The sequence below is a fragment of the Paramisgurnus dabryanus genome, chromosome 1 (genome assembly GCF_030506205.2).
Source record: "Paramisgurnus dabryanus chromosome 1, PD_genome_1.1, whole genome shotgun sequence".
Taxonomy (NCBI): Eukaryota; Metazoa; Chordata; class Actinopteri; order Cypriniformes; family Cobitidae; genus Paramisgurnus; species Paramisgurnus dabryanus.
The window spans coordinates 68744159-68770140 of NC_133337.1; the positions used below are offsets into that span (position 1 = coordinate 68744159).

Here is a 25982-nt window from a genome sequence, read left to right on the forward strand (position 1 = left end):
TAAACTATTCCAGAATATGTATAAGTGATGATATTTATGAGATTTTTTTTTTCAATTGAACACTATACTTATAGTCTCTTCAAGTCTTTATAAATGTTAATTGTAATAAATAAATTGCTATTGTTAGTTTTTTCTATGGAGGAAAAACAATCAATAAATGTATGTATAAATACACAAATTACTGCATTTATGTTAAATACATATATACTTAATTAAATGTAACCAAATAATATCATCTCATAATGCAATCTAATGGAAAAAACTTTACAATAAAGTTACATTAGTTAACTATATAAATGTCAACAAGCAAGCAATACTTTTAAGGAATTCAATATTAAACAATATAAAAATATATATATTATATTTTTATGTAAACATAAAAATATTTATATTTATAATATTTATATAATATGTTATATAAAAACGTATTTAAAATATATAAAAATTATTTATATATAGAAATATGTATAATTAATAAGTAAAAATAATATTTAAGGTTATATATTAATATGGAAAAACAGTATCCGCAACATTAAACAAGATTAATCAATTAAAATATATTTTAAAAACGTTTCGAAAAATATTGTGGATCCCCGCCCTCACTTCCGCCCTGCCACACTTGTTTTATTAAAGTTTGTCCCACTGTTGTATCCGTAGTAGTAACGCATCGGTCGGCAAAACCGAAGCGGATGCCGTTGCTGTAGATCAGAAAGCTTACAGGTGCATCTGTGCTGGTTATTTTAGGACTGTTTTATAAATGTAATATAACAGTTGTCATTCATCATCATGTATTAACTGTTCGTCTCGTTTTTTTCCGAGTCCAGATATCACAGTTTAAACTTAAAATGTAAGGTGCCAAAGGTTGTTTACGATGTTAAGCAAGAAAGTATTCATAAACAAATTACTAAAAACCTAGAGTTTATTTTCTGGTAGCTAGTTTGTATGCACAGTTGCACACGGGATCTTAACCTTTTGTTTTGTAAAAAGGTTTATCTTTATTAGCCCGTCAAACATAATTCTTATAGAGCCCACTTCATCCTCTGGAAATGGAGATTATATACAGACAAGGCGTTTGGATGGCAGAGGCTCTTCAGCTGAGAACAAGAAGTTATGAAGATTTCTGGCTCGTTACTTCACATATGGCAGACCCCAAAGCTGCAGTGCTTCTGGTCTTTCCATTTGCGTTTTATGTACATAGACGAACCGGCATCGCAGTCCTCTGGGTAGCAGCTTTATCGGAGTGGCTTAACTTAGTCTTCAAATGGTAAGTTATGTGTAGCCATATGGTGATTTTTGGAAAATACAGGTAAATCATATACAAGATAATAAGCAGTCTCTGTTGTTTTTGAGCACAATAACAATAGGATGGTTCATGAATATTGTAATAATTCATAGACATATCAGGGTTTGGCCATTGACGTAACCCAATATAAAATTCGTAACAAAGTTACACAATTAGCTACTTTTATGTAGCATTCACTATTAATGCCTATGCAATTATGTGTCATTATTATTAATGTACATATTGACATTTAGGATCCTATTTGGGGAGAGGCCCTATTGGTGGATAAGAGAATCTGGATTGTTTTTTGAAAACCTACCAAAGGTCCACCAGTTCCAATCCACTTGTGAAACCGGCCCAGGTAAACCAGCAACAACATTTCATTTAGTCTCATTTTTAACGATTTCCAGATGTCAAACATTTTTAATTGACCTGGTGACCGTGACAGTTTTCATATCTCTTAGGCAGTCCGTCAGGTCATGCTATGGTCACTAGTGCTGTCTGGTGGGTGATCATCTCTTCCCTGGCATCGTTCTTTCATGCTCGCACAGGCAGGTCAGTCTTACGGTTAGGGTTAGGTAAAAATCAGCACAATTTATTTTTACTTGTAGGACAGAAGCACTTTGCTGGGATAACGTATCATTAGGTTTTGCAAAAACTTGTCTTCAAAGCAGAATAATGTACCAAATACTGTTTAAAATTTCCTACAGATTGTTTGGGGAATTTTATCAAAGTAGATAAGTGGATAAATGCTATTTATTTAAACATAAAATGACTAAGTTGTGTAATTTCTCTTACAGTAAGATATTAGCTGCAGTGCCGTACCTGTTCTATGTGGTCTTGTTGGGATGCGTAGGTCTTTCCCGAATATTCATCTTGGCTCACTTCCCTCACCAAGTCATTGCAGGTCTTCTGACAGGTCAGAGCTTTTTTCATATTTTATTTAGGCTTAGGCTTATATTACATCTATCTTAACACCATTAATGTGTTGTTTCTTAGGAGCAATTCTGGGAGTCTATCTGAACCGATCTGTGCCTGAAGGACGCCCTCTGCTGTTCTTCTTACGCTACAGCATGATGCTACTCTTTTGTGCACTTTTACTGCACACTGCTCTGCAAAGGACTGGAATTGATCTGTCTTGGTAAGTACACAGTTAATACTTTACACCAACACTATCATCAACAATCGGGTCTTATAAGAATCAAAACACTAAAATATTTCTGGTTATGTGTGTATGCCTAAGACTCAAACTGCAGGTGTCTCCAACCCTGCTCCTGGTGAGCTACCGTCCCACAGACTTCAGTTCCAACACACCTGTCTGTAATTATCAAGCAACCCTGAACACATTGATTAGTTGTTTGAGGGTTGTTTGATTGGGGTTAGAGCTAAAATCTGAAGGACGGAATATATAAATATAACCAGCAGTGCCTCAACTGAACACTTGTGTTTAGATCGCTCAAAACTGATGCCAAACAGATGTAAATTGTCAAGAGCAAGGGGGACAACGCCCTGTATCCACAGAAATGTTTCCATTATCATATCTTCATTATAATATATTGCACCTGCGTATTTCAGTCTAAGACTAATATGTTTGGCTAACAGATGTTATGTTATGTTTTGTTATTACATTCTTATACATTGCTTATTACATTTAAACACAGGTCCATTTCACTGGCTAAAAGGTGGTGTTCTCACCCAGAATGGGTTCGCATGGATACAGCACCCTTCTCCTCTTTGACCCGTGATGCTGGAGTTTTGTTAGGTCTGGGACTTTCACAGTTTTGGAAGCCTGGCGGTTGGGCTCTTCCCTGGGTACCCAGGACTCTTTGTCTGGCCCTCTCATCCATGGCACTCCACTACATCAGCAGTTTCCAGCTGCCCACAGCTTCTCCTCTGCTCTTCTACTCTCTGTTCTTTCTTAAATACACTGTTGTGCCACAGGTAGTCATGGTGTTGATACCAGGATTTGTGCATCTCCTTACAGCCAAACCCAAGAGAGACTGAAAGTGAACATTTTGAAGTATGCCACAGACAGGACACTTCTGTCGTCTTTGAACCAGCCTTTTAAAGTCCCCAAAACAACCCAGCAGTTTAAACGCAATATAATTTGTTGCGGTTCCATTTACATACAGTACAACAATGCAGATAATCCAGATGTTTTTTAACAGTAACACTTTACAATAAAGTTGTATTTATTACCATTAGTGAATGCATAAGCTAACAATGAACTATACTTCTACAGCATTTATTCATTTTAGTTCATTAACTAATATATATTTTTTAAAATAAGATGCTAGTTAAAGCACAATGAACAAACATGAATAGGCACTTAGTAACATTAACAAAGATTACCAAATGCTGAAAAACTATATTGTTCATTGTTAGTTTATGCATTTGCTAACATTAACAAATACAACCTTATTGTAAAGTGTTACTCTTTTAACTTAGAGAGTAACACCCTCTCTTATTTATGCAAAAATGCATATGGATTACAGCAGGGCTCTCTGGTGGGCCTATCTTTAGCGTGTGTCCCAAACAGTGTTTCTTGAGATGTACATATTTTTTGATAGATCAAAATACTGTTCTGCTTCAACAGCATCCTCCATTAAGTCATTCTTAGGTTTTTTAAACTGCTGTATTGAAACTAAAATTGTTTGAGTGTTCTTTAGCAGCAGTAATATTTATCTTGCCTGCCGTTTCTCCCAGTATTTGCTAATTCATTGTTGAAGTGTTCAGAGGGGTTTCCAGGCATGTTTCTGTGGAAATTACTGCCCCAGGTGTACAGTATACATGATGGGAGCGGTATGTCAGTGCAAGTCAATTGGATTTTCATGTCTTTGTCTGCCAGCTAAAAATCTGTTCCCATAGAAAAGTAATAATACCCCTCAAAGAGGTTTGTTTAAAGGGGCATTCCACTTTTTTTGAAAATATGCTCATTTTCCAGCTCCCCTAGAGTTAATTTGATTATTACCATTTTGGAATCAATTCAGTTGATCTCTGGGACTGACGGTACCACTTTTAACATAGCTAAGCATAATCCATTGAATCTGATTAGACCATTAGCATCATGCTAAAAAAGATGAAAAAGAGTTTCAATATTTTTCCTATTTAAAACTTGACTCTTCTAAAGGTACATCGTGTACTCAGACCGACGGAAAATTAAAAGTAGCAATTTTCTAGGCAGATATGGCTAGGAACTATACTCTTATTCTGGCGTAATAATCAAGGACTTTGCTGCTGTATGGCGTAGTCATATTATGCATGGCCTGAAAATAGTCCCCTTGGTTACTTTCAATAGCAGGGGACTATTTTCAGGCTATTTTCTATTTATCGTTGCGCCTCCTGCAGCAATGTTAGGGCAACAAAGTCCTTGATTATTACGCCAGAATTCTAGAATTATAGTTCCTAGCCATATCGGCCTAGAAAATTGCAACTTTTAATTTTCCATCTGTCTAAGTACACGATGTAACTACAGAAGAGTCAAGTTTCAAATGTGAAAAATATCTTAACTCTTTGGTTATTTTTGAACGTGATGCTAAATGGTTTAATCACATTAAATGGATTGTGCTAAGCTCTGCTAAAAGTGCTACCACCAGACCCGAAGATCAGCTGAATGGATTCCAAACCTTAAAAAATCAAATGTTTAACTCTAGGGGAGCTGGAAAATGAGCATATTTTCAAAAAAGTGTGTATGTACAGTAATGTTATTAATATAACAAAGTATGGTAATGTCCAAGGTTCAGTAACAGCTTTTATACAAAAATTGCAAAGAAGTTTACAAGCTTGTTCATTGTTGTTTATGTTTAAACTATATAAACATGACCGCTGACATGATAAAAACACATTCTGGTTTATTGAAGTCATTAAACGTTGTCACAGCGTTCTGAAAGCTCACATTTACAGACGAGAAACTCTGCTTAGCAAGCAAGTACAATAAAATCAACTCAAATTGAACTGAAATATAAAAAAGAATGGTCCAACCCTTCATGTCGGGTCTGGTGGAGATTTTACTGTCAAATGTAACTGGGTTTTGTTTGCTGTATTTTTGGGGAAATGGAGCGTAAATCATGCGCCAGATTATATACAGCAAAAATAAAACTTCTCTAGAAGACCTTCAGAGATCTGTATTATGAAGGATTGTTTAAGCTTTAGCTTTTCCTCCCCATAACTGAAGATAAATCTCTTAAAGCAGGTTTACACAGCAGTAAAATTGTGAATATGGTTGCATTGAAGGCTACCTAGATGTCTGTCCATATACTGTATTTTTGAGAAGACCTGACCAAAGCCACAGCTAAGCTCTGCATGTTAATAATATTGCATTCTGAAGCAGAAAACTTCAAAAGGAACTAGCTGATTATGTTTTTCACACTGCTATTACACTATTTTAAAACAGCTGGTTTGCTTATCTATGTGTGTGTGTGTGTTGCCTCTGTACTGTGTTTGACACGTAAGGCAGTCTCTTTCATTACATTTGCCGATTATTTTGCTGAGGAGAGCAGGATTTTGTATGCATAAACACATTTGGCCACTATATACAGCAAGTACACTGCGCTCTATAAAGGCTGTTATATACACATTTTAAATCTTTTTAAAAACATAATTTTGCTCTTTTATATTATTGTTCATTCATTTGCTTGAAAAATTAGAATTGCACCAAGGACGATGACCGCTATTTTGTTTTCTAGTAGTACAACTAATCACAGGTTATTTTCCAGTGTTCACTGAACATATGTTAGTAAGGATGTTCCATCCCATATCCAAAAAATCTTATCATCGATATTTACTTTCCAGACAATCCTTATCCATAAATAAAGTGCTCTCTTGTTTTTTTTTTCAGAATGTCACAGACAGTCAGTGCAAACCAAAACTATCAATTTAAAAGTTAAAACAAACATATTTCACTTGATATACTATAATGCTTCTCTGTGCAATATAACAAGAAACTCAAAGGAGAATAAATTCTATTACTATCTCACAAACTGCCCTGAAACTTTGTGTTGTGTAGTACAGTATGCACACATATGTAGCGTCCATAGTTTGATACATTCCAAAGTTTGGTTTGGTAACAAACTGAGCTAACAAACTATGAGGGTTACTTGAAAAATAGCGTATTAAGCTTATTACAAAGAAACCTTAAATTAATGTTATTGCCACTATACAACTGTTCATTTTAACACGAAGAATATTTCCGCTTGTGAGCCAGAATTTTAACATAACTATTAAGATAATCTCCAGTCTTTAAAATAAACAAATACAAAATTAAACAACCTAAAACTCACACGAAAACGGCTTTAATATTTCTATACATCATATAACTTAAATATAAATATTCCTTTTCCTTCTGTAACTACAGTTTAGTTTTACTGAAACGTTATTTTTCACTTTTTACAGTATTGAACAACTACCCAACATTGTAATGTCCAGGAGCAATTTAGTTTAGTTTCGATAGGAAGAGGATAGTAAGTGGTAGAGGGGATGAGTTTAATACATAGATTCCCAGTTTCATCTATACTTTAGTGCTGGAACCGATGGCAAGGTAAACTGTTACTCTGTGTGTGGGGATGTCAAGAAATGTGCTTTCCTAAAATGTGCAGAGCTTTAAGGAAGATTTTTACGTTGACATACTGTATTCTAATACTCCAAAAGGGCACTGTCGGGGATTTTGGAACCTGTCCACCACCCGCTTTCAAAAAACTAGGTTAGTGAGTTTACACAAAGTAGGCAAAGGTACCTTGTAACACTGTTTTTTTTTTGTAAGCATTTTTTCTGCTTTCTTCACATGAAATACTGATGTTAACATTCTGCACTTACACAGTCCCTCACATCTTATCACACAAACATTCATTGATAAACACCTTTTGTGCCCACCCTACTGGGTGCCTATTAAACATTTGACTCCACAAAGGGTCTCTTTGGTTTGATGGGCGAGGTGGGACCTTGTCTGGCATCACGGGAAAGCTGGCGATACATATTCTCCTGGTAGGCCTGTGCTACGGGCATTGTCCGTGCCACTTTGACATCCTGGTACGTGGGCACCTGGCTCACTCGCTCGAGGATGTCTCTATCACGGGCCCCTCCGTTGGCAAGCTTGCCTAGAGAGGAGGGCTGTGGCTGGGCATAGAACTCCTCCTCCAGCATGTGTCCATTTTGGGCGTTATTGGTCTTATTGTAGTAGGCGATATTACCTAGAGAGGTGGGTGGACTATAAGACGAGGCAGTTGAAGCCTGGTGGATTAAATTTCCAGGTGATGTGGGGCTAGTGATGACTGATTCCAGGGATGACACTGGCCAGGCCCGGGAAGGCTGGTGTAGGTAATGCTGCTGAGTCCTTGCGGTCTTGTCAATGACACCCATGAAAGGAGTGGTCCGGGATCGAGCGGGTTCACCCGAGTAGAGCCCGCTCTGAGAGGGAGAGAGGGCTGATGGCTCATCGAAGCTTCGATCGTACGCAGCCTGCAATGGGATTTCCATTTGGGCCATAGAGGAAGAGGGCCTGAATCCAGGGCCAATATTGCAGCTGGAGCCTGAGGAGATGTTACTGCTAGAGGGAGAGAAGCGAAGATTTACACTCTGGGAATGGATTAATGGTCTGGGGGTTGGTACATGCGGCTTTAGGTCACTTGTGTTTGCACTGATAGGCCTACGCACAAGATGGGGGATCTCAGGAGAGCCCAGCTGGCACTGAGTCAGAGCGGAGGCTGCCACTGCCCTCTCAAGGTCATGTTTGGACACGGGGTAGTATGCCGCTGACTGACTGCGGCTGATCTGCGGGGTCTGGCTGAAGCGCATGCCTCTGGGTCCCCCTGTGGTGGAACGGTAGGCTGAAGCAGGACGTTGAGGGAGTTCTTCTTTCCCTAAGTTTGATTCTAGAATCCCACCTCGACCCCCGTGCTGACAGAGACCTCCCACACTAAGGCTGGACTGCACTTGAGACATAGACCGGCTATCCAGTGAGGGTTGGTACACCAGCCTGGGCTCCCGTTCTCTCTCCCGGTCCATATCCATGGAACTACCCTGGTACCTGCTGCTGAGTGGATGAGCCAAATGGCTGTACACGTTGTTACCTGGTTGGTTGGTACGGACAATTTGTGCCATAGAGGGCTGAAGGCGCAGTCCTTGGGCCTGATGGTGCTGGCTGTGCTGGGAGCTCTGGGAAGGCTGTGACTGGAGCTGGAAGGAGCGCTGGCTGCTCATCTTCAACAGTGGTGATTTAGGTCGGCTAGGTAAAGGATCTTGCTGGTAGCGGACTGGAGAGCCAGACTGTGAACGATATAAACACACACTCTCCAACGGAGGGCTACCCCTAAACGGAACACCACGTCGAAGAGGAGAAGGTGGAGGACTCTGGTAATCCATTCCCTGGTTTCCTCCACTTCCCATGGGTGGAGGGCTAAACCGGTAGGATGACTGATGGGCGGGTGAGGTTGTGAGGGGTGGACTTTGGCGATAGTGAGAGTTTTGATGAGTAGGAGATATGCATGGGGAGGTTGACTGATAACTATGATGGGTAGGGGATGACATAGATGAGGAGCTTGGGTGGAACTCAAAGGCCTGCCCACCAGATAGGTAGCCAGTGTCATGATGAGCTGGAGAGAGGGGTGGGCTACGTATAATGGCCAGACTTGAAGTGTTTGAGCGAATATCAGAGGAAAGGCCAAGAGACACAGCTTCTAGCTCTTGTTCCAGGAAGTCATCGTCCTCAAACAAGTCTTGGACAGGTTCCATGTCATCTAGTCTTGGCTCAGGTGGAGGGGTATGATGAGGAGGCTCCTCATCTTCCTCTACTGGTAAGGGAGATGGAGGCGGAGATGGAGGAGGCTCAAGATCAGGTTCCTCTGGCTGGGTAACTTGCCTATACTCCTCCTCCACACGCTGAAGAAGGCGCTGGATCTCACGACTGTTTGGACACAGCTTTATAGCGGCCCTCAGGTCTTCTAGTGCTTCAGCAAATTGCCTATTTAGGAAGAAAGAATCATTTGTATTAATCGTAATATATGTAACTATAAAATTATACATTTTTAAATTCTATTATTTTCAGACTGCTACCTGCTGCTACGCTTAGCTCGGGCTCTTGCGTAGAATGCTTCATATGACTTAGGCTTCAGTTCCAGGGCCTTAGTAGCAAACTCTTCCGCCATTCCAAAGTCCTAAGGGAAAACCAAGAAAGTAAAAATATAAACCAATGTCATTTTTAGTTAAACAAGAAATCTTCTTTTTTTCTGTATTATACTTCAAATTAATTTGTTTGTATACTGTAAGTGTTATAACGACAATTCAAACTTAAGAATTATCACACAATATTACATGCAGGTTCTTACTGGTAGCACAAAATTCACAATGTGATATTGTAAGGATATCTTTAGAAATGTTCATTACATTCATTTTCCTCCTACAGCGAGACAGGTTCAAGAACAAAGACACTTTGAGCTCCTTAAAGGTCTTCAGGTCCTCACTTAATCCTTCACGGGGAAATTTCTTTAAAGCATACTGATAGCGCTGAGCCGCCTCCTTCACTTTACCCTTCTGTAGAAGGAATGACGATAGACTGTGTTAACAGATACAGCCAAGAACTCAAAACTAAGGTGCAAAACAGTAACTGTTTACTGTGCAAACAGTAAACAGACGTGGTAACTTGTAAGTCAATCTGACCTTGTAGAAGCCATCTCCCTCTTCTAAAAGTTTACTCAGCAGGATAATCATGATGTCAGGTTTAGATGTAGCCATTGCCCAGGTAGCAGGACCTAAAGGGTAACATGATGTTTGATGGGTCAAAATGGGAAATTGAAGGTTTGAAGGGAAACACGGGAGGGCGAAGGAAAAGTGAAAACAAATGATAGCGTGGACAATAAGATGAAAAGAAAATATGCCTTCTGTGTGACCTAAACCTCGTATTGATGAAATATTTCAATTAGATGATTTTAGTTTTTAACATTTTTATACATTTAAACATTTTTAATATTCAATTTTATTTAATTTAGCATTGTTACAACATTTCTGTCACAGAAATCTCATGATCCTGGTTAAAGACCGTGCTGTGTCAGTGAGATACATAAGTACAGAGACAGACAGACACTATGTGAAATACATATAATATACAGAAATCAGGCACACTGCTGACACGCACATAAAAGTTTAGCTAAACTGTAAAGTTTCAATTGACTATGTAATGACTAATAACAGTCTACCCAAAAAATGCTTAGAGGTGAAAGGAGTGCATTTTATAAACAGAAAAAAGCTGTCAGGATGCCAGAAGAGAAAAGCAAGATGTGAACAGCCCAAGCACGAGCATAACCAGCAAGCAATTTTAAAAGACATCTAACAGCCTCCAAACACAGCCCAGACGTTTAGGCTAAAACAAGGAAATATTTGGGCTGTCAGTGAAAATGTGTCTAACCATAGCCCAAAAATAAATCAAATCAAATAAATAAAACCAAACACCCCTGTAATCCCTGTCATCATGCTTACATGATGGTATATTATACATCTCGCAAGTTATTTTGCCAAAATGGCATTCAAATTTAACCAAATTCCAGTTTATTTTGGCAAGAAGTGGGTAACTCGTAGCTGGACTATATCGGTAGACATAAAAGATGGACGACGCAACGCCGCTTCCTTCCTTTGTAATGAACTGACTGTAAAATGTCAGATGATGTGCACTGACATGTTACGCAAAAACGGCAGTTTGGGGCCAGGGCATGAGCAGAAGGAATCGTCTGTGGAGCCCGGAGACGGAGCCGCGGTATCAAACTTCTGCCACACCCATTGAATGTCTCATTTGACTGGCTTGCTAAAATAAGGTTAGTTAAATACAGCTCATTTTGGCGGTGTGAAATAACACAGAAATCGAAATTTTAATAGTTTGTTATATCTTTAATCTTCCCTAGAAGCTCCAACAACTAAGAGAAGCTGTCAATTGCAAATGTCAATCATAACAACACGCCCCATTACTATAGCATCAAATTACTAGCTAAAATGAAACTTATTACAAAAATGAACAATTGAACATATATCAGCGTGATGATAACTACCTTAAAGGACCAAAACCATATTTAGGAAAATTTTACTGGAAGTAAACAAATTATTTTTTTATTTTGACCCAAATCCCATTTGTTTGCATGAAGAGAGCGAGGTTTATGACTTGTACTGCAGCAAGCCGCCAGGGGGCGATCAAAGAGCCAGGGGGTTCACTTTTCAAGATGCATGAGGCACACCTCATATAGGTTACCTCTTTTGTGCCGAGTCGGCAGTGTCTGGCAGCCTGTGGCCAGAGGTTCAAGTAAATGAGGATTAAGGTTGCGGGATAGAGTGAGAGGCACAACCGGAGATGATGATGAGAGTGGAGTGTGCGGAAGTGAGAGTGGAAGAAAGTGGAAGTGAACAGGAATGCAGTGGTCGTGAGAGGGAACATAAAAAAGCAGCCGTGAGAGGCGGGGAATAGAAGCTTTAGCTATACAATACAAAATTAAGTAAAACACTTACAGCACTAACAATAATGTTTAACCAAACATAAGAGTTAACAGAGAGACAAAGCTTGGGAGTTATTCCATGAATATGTCTGTGTGTCTAGTATGCTTAGTAAGACTTAAAAAGCTGCTTAAGGTGTGTTTGATTGGGGTTAGAGCTAAACTCTGCAGGTCACCGGCCCTTTAAGACCGAGCTTGGGCACCCCTGATATATACAGTAATGCCACCTTACTGTCTTTTATGGCAACTTTTGATATTGAGTAACACTAAGATAGAAAAAAGAAACAGGAAAAGAAATAAACCGAGTGCATGCGAGACGTGTTAACAGAGCGGCTGAGATAACAGAAGTCAAGCACGAAGCAGCAGTGTGCTAGGGCAGCCGAGCGCAAGCTGAGCTACATGAAAACACACACGCTCATACACTCACAAACACTTAACACCCTTGTAAACTCAGCCATACCGATTTTTGCTCCTTTCTTTAAGAGGGCGACCACCACTGATGTGTTTCTGCAGCCCACAGCCCGATCCAAAGGTCGCATCCCACTGTAGTCAACATGCTCAATTAATGCCCCCTGATCCACCAGGAACTGAACCTGAGAGCAGCAATAGAAACAAACGATTAGAATTTAATAAATATTCAAGAACCATGTTAGAGATTGAAATGTGAAATCAATGAATAAAATTAATGTGATTATGAGACTTAAGCCTAGATTTCACAGACACATTTATACAATTATTCTAATATCGGGTTTCAGTTCACTTAATAATAAAGGACATCATCTGCCATTACCACAAGCAAAAATATGAGATCCAATAGAATCCATTAACTGGATTTCGAATCCATCCATCCCTAACAGAATATAGACCACATGCACTCACCACTTCTGAGTCTCCATAAAAGGCAGCTAAATCCAGAGGCGTTCGTCCGTTTTTGTCAGCATGGTCCGTTGCCGCGCCCCTGTCTACCAAGCAGCGAACCACAGAGAGATGTCCTTTCAAACATGCCCAGCTGAGTGCAGTGAGTCCCTCTTTATCCGTAAGATCCATGGATGCATCTAAACATGAAAAAAGTCATAGGCATCGTCATATTATTACAAACGTAAGCACTCCTGTAGCTCGGCTGGTACAGTATGGCACTGGCAACATTGGCAACAGAGAATGCATGGACTCATAAAATGTACAAAGGTGTACATCATCTGTTTTTGCAGTTGAATTTACCCTGAGCCAATAGAAAATCCACCGTATCTAGATGTCCTTCAGAGGCAGCCATCATGAGTGGAGTACGTCCCTGTTTATCAGCCAAGTTTACATCTGCCCCATGGCTCACCAACAGGTCCACAATCTAAGAGAGAAAATTCCTCTAAAATATCTGCACACTCAAATTAATTTCTATGTATAGGTAGTTAAAGATTTTTAATTGTTTTGTTAATACGGTGTGTGTGTGAACTTTAATTGTAAAGCCATGAGCCATGAAATCTTGTATTGATATAAATTATGGAAGAATTAATTGTAAAGGAAAAAAGGAATCATTGCTCTCAAGTATGCGAACTCTCCTTCTAGGCCAGGATAAACTAACCGAAGCAGTTTTTCTATATAAAGGTAGAATTCCTCAACAGTATAAAGTGTTTATTGATTACCTGCCAGTGCCCCTGACGCACAGAACTGAAAAGCGGCACCACCCCTCTTCGGTTGGGCTGAGCCACAGCAGAGCCCTGCTCCAATAAAAGTCGACACACATCCAGTTTTCCCCGACCTGCTGCAGCTGACAGTGCTAATGGAAAGCATGGAAGAGAGCAGTCAAACGTATAACAGTAGATGGGTTTCCATCTAAATTTGAAGCAAATCTTTAATAAATTTGCAAAAAAAGAAAAACAAACAAATGCGAATTAGCTGCGTTTTTTATCAAGTTGTTTGAGCGAATGACGGTGGTATTGGTAACATAATAACCAACAGATAATAATACAAAAAGCGCTTAAAAAATGGAGCCTGGACTGCATTTGGTTCTGATTGGGCAAATGTACTAGCAGTGTAGTTTTTAATTGTCATACTTAATGCTGTGCACAGAAGAAAAAAAGCATAAATTTGAAGGCAGGCACTAGCAACAAGGGCATTACAATGACGCCAAGCAACATATATGGGAAAGACAACATCAGCGGAAACAGCTAGATGGTCAGTCACATGGGTTTGATGTTCACTAAGTCAGAATTTATTCAGCAAATGCGTTTCCATCGAAATATAAAATTTGCATGCTATACTTCAAAATGCACATAATATAGGGTTGATGGAAACCCCTGCAGCATGCTAGTGTCATTTTTGGGAAATTACTTAAATCGAGAAGCAATTAACGTGAGTAACGCTATTTGTCTGTGATCAAAATCATATTGTTGGTCTTAGATGTCTTTGACCCTCGCATTAGATCTTATACACCCTTGAAACTTTTAAAATTGCATATGTGTTCTGTGTTTCATGGCACTCTGGCTAGGTGATTTCAGCACTTTATAATTAGGCTTACTTGCTCAGATTGTGCAACCAAGAGGTCTCAGGGTTTACCTGTTTCACCCCATAATGTATCAAAGCTGTTAATTTGGGCACGTTGAGTGTCCTCGTCATAACTCTCAGGCAAGTCCAAGAGATAAGAGACAATCTGAAAGACATGGACATAAATAGTAACTATATAAGCAAGGAATTGTGGGTAATAAAACAATAAAAAACAAACAAGATCTTACCTCTGTATAACCCATGCTCGCCGCTGCTATAAGGGCCTGCTGTACTGCCAGACTCTTGTTGAAGGTCACAGCTTGTTGTGAAGTCTGTTGTTTAGCCTGCACTTGCGTCTGCGGTTCTGACTCTTCCGGAGTCTCTTCTCGCTCATCCGAATGGATCTCTGCTACCTCTTCAGACTCTTCTGGTGTCTGTCCCGAATCATCCTGTTGTTCTGTCTGCTCTGAGCCAGAGGTCTGGGATTGCTGGGGCATGTCCTGTGTAGGGGACGGGGTGTCCTGTGGCTGGGTGGGAGATGGTGTGTCCTGTGGCTGTGTTGGAGAGGGGGTGTCCTGGGATTGCGTTGAGGATGGGGTTTGGAGTTGTGTCTGATAGCCGCCAGTGCCCCAGTCATTCTGAATGAGGAACCTCACCACCTCCTGGTGACCCCTAAGAGCAGCGTGCACAAGGGCACACTGACCGTTTTTGTCTAAGTGGTCGAGCTACGGTAAAGACATATGCAAATAGACACAATATTTACTAAAAAATTTTGCTTATTTGCTAATAAATGCACATTGCTGGGGAATAGCTAATCTTAACCTTAAATGCCAACCAACATACTGGATAAAACTATAATGTACGCACAAAAGAAAAAATGTAAGTTCTGTTTTGATAAGCTGGGTGTATACAGTTTTCAGGATTTGGGACAGTCATATGGGGAACAAAGGTATGTTTACAAGGTACCTTTTACTTTCTGCAATTTGAGCTTCAGATTTAGTTTACAATCTGATAATATGTTTGCAGTGTTTGTGCCCTCAAATTTAGCTTGAAAGTTCTATGTTTAATGTACCAAATTTTTATGGAAAGTGAACATGACAGCCATACATGTTAGATTCTTGCATACCTTTGCTTTTCTTTTGCAGAGAGCAGTAACAATCCCAAGGTGTCCTGCCGCAGATGCGTAGCCCAGAGGAGTGAGGCCGCTTTCTGATGCTGAATCTACACTGGCACCGTACTCCAGCAACAGGTTCACCATATCCACATAGCCAAGATGTGCATGCACACAGAGCACCGGAGCATTGTTCAATACCTCTGTACGGTAATTAACGTTAGCACCGCCCAACATCAGTAGCCGCGACACCTAAAAGAGTTGATATTAAAAGTTAGAAATAAAATATTACTAATATTACAATTTTTTGTTTAAAGCTGCAATCCGTAAAGTTTGCCTCTCTATCGCCATCTCTGTTCAAAGCATAAAATTGCAGTTATTTGCCGAGTAATTCACGAGTTTGCATTAACATGAATATATAAGCATATTTGGTGTCCTGTCCGAGGGTAAGGCTCCAAGCTCTGAAACCAGAGTACTCCCTCCTCTTTAACTGGGATAGATATACCGCAGAGAGTGAGGCAATGGGGTGGACGAGGGATGCTGCAAAAACTGTCAAGGGACAGAGGTGAAGGACGGCTATATATAGATAGGCACCTCTTCGAACTAATTAGTTGAATTACATGACCATGCTCCTCCCAAACTTAGTTAAATAAACTTTTTTCTGTTCGTGTGCTGGGCTTCATCCCGGTACCCTGCGTAATTGAATCTAATGTCTGTGATCACCGCATCAGGAAAAGATCTCTCACTAAACATAGACATTATAGTTAAAAGTACATTCCACAAGTTATATCCCAATAAATAAATCTGCCACTAAATGAAAACATACATGATGTCTTACATGATTAGAGGAAAAAGACATCACTGCACCAGTATTTAACCCCTTCAGATGTTAAAATGCCCTGCTGATATTAACTCTTGTTTTAGCAGCAGTTATGTCACATTTCCTGTTTCACCGGAGACTCTCCACAGTTTGAGCTTTCATTGTTTCATTTGATTTAATTGAATTTGATTTGGTCTGGTGACTTACCTTTATGTTAGGGGTGTAAAGGTTTCTCAGCGATGAAAGAGCAGTAGATAAACTCTCTGTACTGTATGAGACCCACAGCCCTTGCAAGATGGATGAAGAAACTCCTACTTTTTTACTCAGGCCCTACATTACAGGAAAGAAGTCTTAGCATTAAAACATTACCTGTAAAATATCAATATTGTATCTGTTATCAAATATTTTTTTTTACCTTGAATATGTGTGCTTTAAGTATGTGGTGGCCCAATTCAATTGTCTGCTGTCGGTTTAGTTTGTTTTCTTGTCTGGAGAACCAGAAAGCCAAAAGAGTATGGCCATTCCTAAAAAAAAACATAACAGAGCACATTTATAATGTGAAGAAGAGTTGTATGCCGGGTCTGAATGTAACTTTTTGCCACATCTGGTACACAAATTATTACATACATTTTCTTTATTAGTAGGCATGTGTGTCTCAGAATAGCATCACTTACATCCCTAAAGGTCAGATTTTATAATACTCCCAACTTATCGCTTAAAGGGAACCTATTATTCAAAATCCACTTTTACAAAGTGTTTGGACATGAATGTGTGTTGGCAGTGTGTTAACACAACCATCATACAAATGAACCCCCCCCACTCTTTTTTAATTAAACCAAAGCAGTCTCAGTAGACATGTTGTTTAGATTCTATTGTTACTGTGACATCACACTGATAATGTCCCGCCAATGGCCACTGGCTGACAGTCCTGCATTACCATAGTTTCCACCCTTATCGAGTTGTATGCTGTTCTCCATATCTCAATAGTGAGAAACTGGGGTCTCTGAAAGGGCTCATTATTTGCTGTGGTAATTGAGTGAGGAGAAGTAGCTCATTTGCATTTAAAGGTACACACACGAAAACAGCATGTTTTTTCTCCCACCCAAATAGTGTCATTTTGGACATGCTATAATACAACCCCAAATCAGAAAAAGTTGGGACACTGTAGAAATTGTGAGTAAAAAAAGAATGGAATCATTTACTAATCTCATAAACTTATATTTTATTCACAATAGAATATAAATAACATATCAAATGTAGAAAGTGAGACATTTTGAAATGTCATGCCAAATATTGGCTCATTTTGGATTTCATGAGAGCTACACAATCCAAAAAAGTTGTGACAGGTAGCAAAAGAGGCTAGAAAATTTAAATGTAGATATAAGGAACAGCTGGAGGAGGACCAATGTTTAGGAATGGGAATGTTGTCCCATTCTTGTGTAAAACAGGCTTCTAGTTGCTCAACTGTCTTAGGTCTTCCTTGTCGCATCTTCCTCTTTATGATGCGCCAAATGTTTTCTGTGGGTGACAGATCTGGATTGCAGGCTGGCCATTTCAGTACTCAGATCCTTCTTCTATGCAGTCTTGATGTTGGAATTGATGCAGTATGTGGTCTGGCATTATCATGTTGGAAAATGCAAGGTCTTCCCCGAGAGACGACGTCTGAATTGGATCATATGTATCTAGAACTTGGATAAACCTTTCAGCATTGATGGTGCCTTTCCAGATGTGTAAGCTGCCCATGCCACACGCACTCATGCCATCCCAAACCATCAGAGATGCAGGTTTCTGAAATGAGCGCTAATAACAACTTTATGCGCTTCTGGGTCATGTTTAGATATGGCTTCTTGTTTGACCTATAAAGTTTTAGCCGGCAACGGCGAATGTCACTGTGGATTGTGTTCACCGACAATGTTTTCTGGAAGTATTCCAGAGCCCATGTTATGATTTCGATTACAGTAGCATTCCTGTATGTGATGCAGTCCGTCTAATGGTGCGAAGATCACTGGCATCAAGTATGGTTTTCCAGCCTTGACCCTTACGCACAAAGATTGTTCCAGATTCTCTGAATCTTTGGATGCTATTATGCACTGTAGATGATGATAACTTCAAACTCTTTGCGATTTTTCTTTGAGAAACTCAGAAAACTATTTTTCACCACAGCATTGGGGGATTTGGTGATTATCTGCCCATCTTGACTTCTGACAGACACTGCCACTCTGACAGGCTTTTTTATACCCAATCATGTTGAAAATTGACCTAATCAGTTGCAAATTAGTCCTTAAGCTGTTCCTTATATGTACATTTAAATTGTCTGGCCTCTTATTGCTACCTGTCCCAACTTTTTTGGAATGTGTAGCTCTCATGAAATCCAAAATGAGCCAATATTTGGCAGGACATTTCAAAATATCTCACTTTCAACATTTGATATGTTATTTTTATTTTATTGTAAATAAAATATAAGTTTATGAGATTAGTAAATTATTCCATTCATTTTTTATTCACAATTTCTACAGTGTCCCAACTTTTTCTGATTTGAGGTTGTATATGATCTGTGGAGTATTTTGAGCTGAAACTTTACAGGCACATTTTAGGCACACCTGAGACTTATATTACATCTTGTAAAACTGGGTATAATAGGTGGCCTTTAAATCAACTTGGTTTGCTAGTCTTAACAAGACTCAAAACTCCTTTAGAAAAGCAAACTATAAAAACATTTTTTTAGAAAATATTCTTCTGAGTTAATTTATTGAAATTATTCACCAATGGTGTAAAAACATCTGCCAAAAAAAGATATGTAAGATAATGTTTTTGACTGTGCTAACCTGGGATCACACAAAAACTTTGTCTTCTCGCCCTCCTCCCTCCATATCAACCATTCTCTGAACGAAGGGTGCACAAACATCCGCGTTCCATCTCGTCTTTTCACTAGGAACACGGATAGGTTCTCCAATCTCTGCTGAAAGTCTTCCCATTCCAGGGTGCCCTTCAGTGATCCGGAATTGATGGCTTGATAAATCTGTTCGTCATTAAGAGGGTGCAGCGAGGCCAGGGCCACGTTGAGTAGCGGCAGCGCCCTTTCAAAGGACGACTGTGTCGGGAAGCGCATGTTACATTGCAGAAGGTAGACTTCAGCTAGGCTGACTGGTACTACCTTGTAGTTCGAGCTTTTGAGGACCAGGTATCCACGTTCTATCAGGTCAAAGGTGAGCTTTAGGTAAAGAAGTGAGCCTTGGCTGAGTGCTTTGAGGTGGGAACTGAGCTTAATGAAGCTGGTGTTGTCCATCTTGCCATTAAGGGAGATGTTGTTCTGGATCTCGGCACTGCTGTGAATGCGGTGTAGGATGTAGCCCTGCAAATCCTGGTCAATGGCGTCATTTTCCTCTGGGGCATCGAGAGAAATTCGGTGGAAGGAGAGAGGTTTGGTAATTTCCTACAAGAATGATGTGAAGAAAACATCTGTGTTAAATATATTTTGCTAAAATGGTTTATGACCTTTCAGAGATTTAAGTGGCATACATCTGAATTGTGCTTGTTTTTACCTGCAGGGAGGTTCTGACAGTCACCACAAGCTTGAGCCACGGTGGGAACTTGCTGATGGTTTTACATAGGAAAGAGACGATAGTGTCACCATAGTCAGGTTTGTGAAACTCAGCCTCATTTAGACCATCAATGAGGATGATAAGATCTTCCTCAATAGTGATCTTCCTCTCTGAAAGATAAACAGAAACGAAACTTTCATATTTAAAAAAAAAATAATTTGGTATTTTACATTCAAGATACAAATGCAAACACACCAATCCTAATATATCAATTGCATGCTCATGTAGAAGCGTATGTGTGGATATGTTTAAGCTTTCATGCCTTTATAAAGTGCATCCAGAGGTTCCAGCACCCCTCGTCTGAAAGCTGTGGGTGGATCTTGGACACAGGCCCTCAGACTGAGCATGCTCTGTATGTGAGGCTCTTTCAGCAGCAGTTCTCTGTATGCGGCAAGCTGTGGCGAGCGGCACAGTAGTGCTGCCACATTGTGTACAAACTCCGGCACCAGGCAGGTGTAGGCGTTATCTGCTTGGCAGTAGTGATATGCCACAACCTGCAGGGGGCAGAGGAGAGAAGATGAGTGTTAGAAAAGCCTGATCTGGAGCCAGTTGGCTGTAATTACAGCATTATTATGAGAACGTCTGTAAGATATTGATGATAAACATTTCCCATGAGACAACTGAGCCCAAATTCAAAGTAGGAAAAGATACCGGACAGCAGCTGTGCCTCTTTATTTGTCCCGTGAGAGACGTGAATGGCACATTGCTGAATTGCAAACTCTCTCTCAGTCTGGAACAGGACCGTGACAAGTCTTTCATCAAGTGCTTCTGTGGGACGCATATCTTTTGGACAAGTGCACTTAACTGTTTCTATTAAAGTAGTAATTAGTTTAATTAGCTCACTTAATACATTATTTAAAGGACTGAAACTGTAAGTCACAGTAAGGCGGTTCAGGGTAACTCATTCTAAATTAAGATTGATACATTTACATTATACATTTGGCAGACACTTTTATCCAAAACGACTTGCAGTGCATTATTTACAAGGTATACATTCATCACTATGTGTGTTACCTGGGTTTGAAACCATGACCTTTAACACTGCTAATGCAATGCTCTACCACTGATCCCTAAAGGAGCATCATTCAATTCAATTCACAATTATTTGTAGAGCACTTTTCACAGTTTACACAGTCGCAAAGCAGCTTTACAAAAGGACACAATGTAGACTACACATAAACACAACAAATTTAGATCAGTTTGGCATGTTGTGAGGATTACAGTCAGGCAGTGTCTCCTCAAAACCATTTGGGTGAGATAATATTGGCAGAACAATAAAACTAAGGCTACAGTATCATCATAAACTAAAATTTTCACAAAGACAAACACAGCAATTACATTTATTTGTGAATACGAAACAAAACTACCCTAATGCACACAAAAAATTATGCCAAAACACCCAGTTGATGTCGAACTTGCATATCTTTTTTGAAAATCATTTTGGTGATACGAAACAGATATAACTCCTATTTAAGAAGAGGTTACACAAGCATTATTTTAAGGATTTCATTTTTCTGAACGAAAAACAAAATAAATTTTGTTTAATATGCATTGAGAGACTGGTTTCTAGTGTCTTTCAGTAATGTTAATTTTACCTGACATAACCACCAGTTCAACCACCAGCAGAAATAAAGTAAAAAAATAATTTTGCATAAAGGCCTTATGTGTAAAAATAATCAGCATAATATAGTGATACCTTCCCAGCTACAATATCACCTTCATCTGTCCTAATGTTCATAACACTTCTGAAATAAGTGAGAAGATGAAGAGTAGGAGGCTTTAAGCTGTTCATAATGCAGCAGAAGATAGAAAGAGAGAGGCAGGTTATTACTGTAATGTGTAGCAGTTAGGCTGGAGGCCTGTCAGCGCTTATGATGGCTGATCAAGTTCATACTAAGTGCACTTTGCACTTTAGTCTTCAAAAAACTACATTCTATGGAATTTGTTTGCTCATTTTTGGAGCTTTAAAGAGGCAGTTTTTCGTGATCCCATTTTTTAAAGTTTAGTTAGTGTGTAATGTTGCTGTTTGAGCATAAATAATGCCTGCAAAATGATAAAGCTCAAAGGTTAATGCCAAGATATATATTTTCTTTAACAGAATTCATTTTTCTATAAACTACAGAGAACGTCCGGTTTGGATCACAGCCCTCTTCTTCCCGGTTAAATGATGTCAATATAAGAGTTTCTGACTAACATCTGCCCACAGAAATACACCAGTCACTGTCTTATCTAAGCTGCTGTCGAATCACAACACACTGAACCAGCCACACAATCAGAACAAATTACAAAATTCTTAGGGAGGGACTTCATTGAACAAGGAAGACATCAGCCTGTTTTGATGACAGTGAAAATAGTAAATAATAAAGTAAATTGTGTGAAAAATACTGCGCTTTTTATGCACATAACATGAATACATGCTATATTGTGCACTGTAAACACAATCAAAGCGTCAAAAAAAACAGGAAGAATGGGACCTTTAAAATGACGTACAATATAAACTGTTGCTGGACAGACCTATGTTGCATCCGAAATCGCAGACAGTGACACTATATACTGAATTAGATAAAACAGTACGCTTTGTATGTGTACTTAGAAATCAGTTTCAGAGTGATGATCAAAACATACACAGTTTTTACTGTTTCTGAATCAATGGATACTGTAGTGTTTTATAAGTTGTGTAAGAGCGCTACCTATTGGATATTAGTGGAAATAGGGATTGCTGTAAAAACTCGTCATTGGCAGGGAAGCGTTTTCTCTTAATTGACGAGATAACTTCTCAATGGGGAATTGTTTTTTTCAGGGTTTAAAAAATCATGAAGCTAAATTATTTCTTTCTACCTAAAGCACTAAAGAGCTGCTCGGTTCACATATTTTTGGTATTTTTTATTATATTCACTTTTTGGAATTGGGCGGCTCATCAGCTCGCTTGGCCTACACATGATAGTAAAGTATTTTCAAATACTTTGAAATTGGTCATACAACTTGCCGCGCATACTGATTTTTGCCTACTGCACAGTATGTAGGTAGGCAATTTCGGACAGATTTCTTATTCTACAGAAAATAAAATTATTTTGGGTTCCTTTTTTGTTTTTTAGGGTTTGAAAAAAGCTAAATAGTGAAATAAATGAATTCAAAATTATGAGTAATCTGTTCCTTTATTGCAGAGAAATTAGAGGGCATATTTGCACTTATTTACTGCATATTTTACTTAGTTTGGTGCACAAGAAAAAAAATATAAAGAACAGTTCCAAAAAGACCTCTTAATGAAACCAATTGAGGTGTGAAACACTAACTGTAAAAACTATAATTTAGGTCCAGTGCTCTTTGAATGCAACAGAGAAAAAAGCTACACAAATCAAACTACAGGTGATGGAGCTGTCAGCGGTCATCATACACAGAGAATGAACCATATTAGAATACAAATTCATTCATACAAATGTTTTCAAAGAATTTAAACCACCCAGAAAGGCCAGAGATAGAGAGAGAGAGAAAGTTGATTATTAATGCATTGACTTAACTGGATCTAATAGCTTGCCAAGGAAATTGCTTTCTGCCTGAATAAATATTTTATGAGGCTCACTGGCAAACTTACATTTTCTTTTTAAAACATATCTGCATAATGCAATAGCTGAGATTGAGATGGCAAGCCTGGACAGGTTGAGACGTGTGTGTGCAAAAGAAGCAATTTTAGTAATCAACAAAATCTTTTGTTGTGTATTTATTATTGAGACGCAGGCAAAATGTGAGAACTTGAGTTAGTACCTGTGACGCAAGCCTCCTCATGGCCTCCTCTTGTCTCCTCTTCATTTCGGGAGTTCCAGGGCAACTTCCACTCAGTGTACCATGGGAAGGCTGCGGCTGTGTGAGAGGGATCCCGTCGCCATCTGACCACATACAAATAAATCATGATTAATTCCAATCACATAAAAAATGACACATTCTCTCCCTCCACATTACATATATTTAGGCAAGATTTGAACAAATCTCTAGGTATTAAAGTTTGATGTGTCTCGTCTTATCCTACTGTACTGACATAAATAATAACTCAAACCTTTGTTGATGATAAAGCAAACAAATAAAATAGATTTGATTGACTACTAGAATTGTTTCTTTTAATGAAGAAGGAACTTGAGCCAAACTTAGCACCAGAATACTCTTTTTGACTTCGGCGACCACCTATCCTTGTGAAAATTTCTATGGTTTTACTACAGCTAAAACAAAAAACCATGGTTACTGTATTTAGCAGTGTAGAAATTACGCACTTCATTTTAAAGCTTTTTATAAATGAAATCGAAAAGGTTCAGTGCAATGTAAAACCACCATGGTCGAAAGACAGCTGAGCATACGATGTGAGAAAAATCTATTTACAGTCTTTCATTTCAATTTTCTATATGTTAGCAACTGAAAATGTTTCATAAGAAGTCAAGGAAAATACATTTGGCACAAAGTCACATTTGCTAGGGTTTAACCTTACGTTTGGGTGATGCCTGTGGGCTGTCTGAGGCGATTTGACGCATACGGTTGCCATGGCAGCTGAGAGCCACAAGGCGCGAGATGATGGCCGTCTTTCCGTAGCCGATGTTGCCTACCAGGACCACGCCGCGATTAGTGGCAGAGTGGGCGGTGCGTAGGTAGGCATCAATTTCTTGGAAGAGCCAATCACGGCCAGTAAACACTGAGTCCATGGTGATGCTAGGTACTTCAAAAAGCAAGGGCTTTAGTGCTATTTCCTGTAGTCTGTATGGAGCCAGTCGCACTGTGGACAGAAAGTATATCAAGTTAATAAATAAAAACCCTCCCATTTAGACACAGCTGAAATGTTTAGGGTCACTTACTCATTCTTTTATTTTGCACAAATTTGAATAACAGTAAACTCATCAAAGCTATGAAATATCACAAATGTAACCTCAGGAATTAAGAAAGAAAGATTATGGTGCACTGTCACTCTCAGGAAAAAAGGGGCAAAACTGTTCCCAAGCTATCACTGGGGCAGTACATTTAAAAAAGGTCCTAATATGAACCATTTAGGTATAAACTTGTATACATTTGGTACCAATATGCACCATTGAAGTATTAATAGGCACTTTTTGGTACCAGTATGTACCTCTGAGGTACTAAAATAAACTCTTTAGTTCCAAAAGTGTATAAGCTTTAAAAGTTTACCGCCCAACAAATGGCTAGGGACCCTTTTAAAAAAAAATTCTAGGTCAAACCCTTATTGACTGTTTTTCTTTATTATTCAATCAAACTCAGTAATTTAAAAACAGATTAGTGTTTATGTTGCCAACATTTTATGCAAACATGTTCAGATGAAAATATTTTTAAGACACTTTAACCAAAAGTGACCCTAAACTTTTAAGCAGTCGGTACTGTACATGCACCCAAGGGTTTCAGGGGTTCACGAACAAACAAATAACTCAAAATACAATCAACAGATACTAATAGAAAGACACAAACACACCCACATCTTAAGCCCTGTTCACACTAACTGCAAATTTTGGTGAGATATTTATGTGACATGTGACCAAATAATCCATTTGTAATCGTATTGATGGCTCAATCGTATTGAAAAGCGTTCATGTAAACATCTTAATCAATACGATTGAGGTCGATCTGATGCAAATTTGTATCGTATTGAAGGGGGTGGTGTATTCCAATCTGTGATCTGATCCGCAGGAGAAAAGTATGCATGTAAACGCATGAATCATAGTATTTTCTCAATCGAATGCAAAAATACCCTGTGCAAGAATTGTGTTTAAGTTCAAGTCTTATATTTACCTCTTATTTATGTATCACATGATTCTCGTCAAAGAAATATGCAAGAGCAAGGCCATGGCAACACGTAAGGTCATGGGGTCATGCGCTGTACATTCTGCAGCGTTCATGTCTTTTATAACATACAATAAAGCAATAAAATAGCTTTAAGCCTTTTGAAAATTGTGTTTTCTTTGCCTATATCTGAAAACTTCTTAAGAACAACTTTCTCCAACTCAACTTTGACTTTGTACATTTATCCAGAGATAAAGCTTGAACTCGACGAGAGATGCGTTGCCATGTCCTCTGCTTTTTTGCAAACTTCAGATTTGGGCTCTTTAAAAGAAGAAAGGATTTTGTTTAAGTCATTGGTATTTGGGGCTGTGAATAGTCATTGTGAGAATGTCTATTGGACTGATACGCGAAACTGGCAACCGTGGCTTTGCGCTTGCGCTGACATTTGGTTTTGTTT

General features: G+C 39.0%; 2 protein-coding genes across 7 annotated transcripts in view; one reads left to right on the forward strand and one right to left on the reverse strand.

Annotated features, from left to right (window-relative positions):
• The first annotated feature begins 667 nt into the window (after positions 1-667).
• Positions 668-4373, forward strand: g6pc3 (glucose-6-phosphatase catalytic subunit 3). Its single transcript, XM_065253444.2, has 6 exons — positions 668-1264; positions 1537-1643; positions 1747-1837; positions 2083-2201; positions 2282-2423; positions 2944-4373. The coding sequence occupies exons 1-6, from the start codon at positions 1047-1049 to the stop codon at positions 3284-3286; spliced, it is 1020 nt and encodes a 339-aa protein (XP_065109516.1). The 5' UTR covers positions 668-1046; the 3' UTR covers positions 3287-4373.
• A 745-nt stretch (positions 4374-5118) lies between these two features.
• The window catches only part of tanc2b (tetratricopeptide repeat, ankyrin repeat and coiled-coil containing 2b), a 110645-nt gene continuing 89781 nt past the window's right edge, over positions 5119-25982 (reverse strand). For 4 of the 6 annotated variants that reach the window (XM_065253439.2, XM_065253437.2, XM_073815887.1 and 1 more), the window contains 19 exons: positions 24231-24512; positions 23519-23640; positions 20019-20250; positions 19697-19866; positions 18980-19587; positions 16570-16678; positions 16362-16484; positions 15350-15586; positions 14472-14948; positions 14296-14389; positions 13383-13516; positions 12964-13087; positions 12625-12800; positions 12206-12338; positions 11508-11540; positions 9932-10023; positions 9659-9805; positions 9329-9429; positions 5119-9236 (listed from right to left, as the gene is read on the reverse strand). In XM_065253439.2, the coding sequence (XP_065109511.1) occupies positions 7166-9236; positions 9329-9429; positions 9659-9805; positions 9932-10023; positions 11508-11540; positions 12206-12338; positions 12625-12800; positions 12964-13087; positions 13383-13516; positions 14296-14389; positions 14472-14948; positions 15350-15586; positions 16362-16484; positions 16570-16678; positions 18980-19587; positions 19697-19866; positions 20019-20250; positions 23519-23640; positions 24231-24512 (5465 nt within the window). In that variant the 3' untranslated portion in view covers positions 5119-7165. The remainder of the gene's footprint in view (positions 9237-9328; positions 9430-9658; positions 9806-9931; positions 10024-11507; positions 11541-12205; positions 12339-12624; positions 12801-12963; positions 13088-13382; positions 13517-14295; positions 14390-14471; positions 14949-15349; positions 15587-16361; positions 16485-16569; positions 16679-18979; positions 19588-19696; positions 19867-20018; positions 20251-23518; positions 23641-24230; positions 24513-25982) is intronic. The other 2 variants (XM_065253443.2, XM_065253438.2) reach the window with 1 other exon arrangement.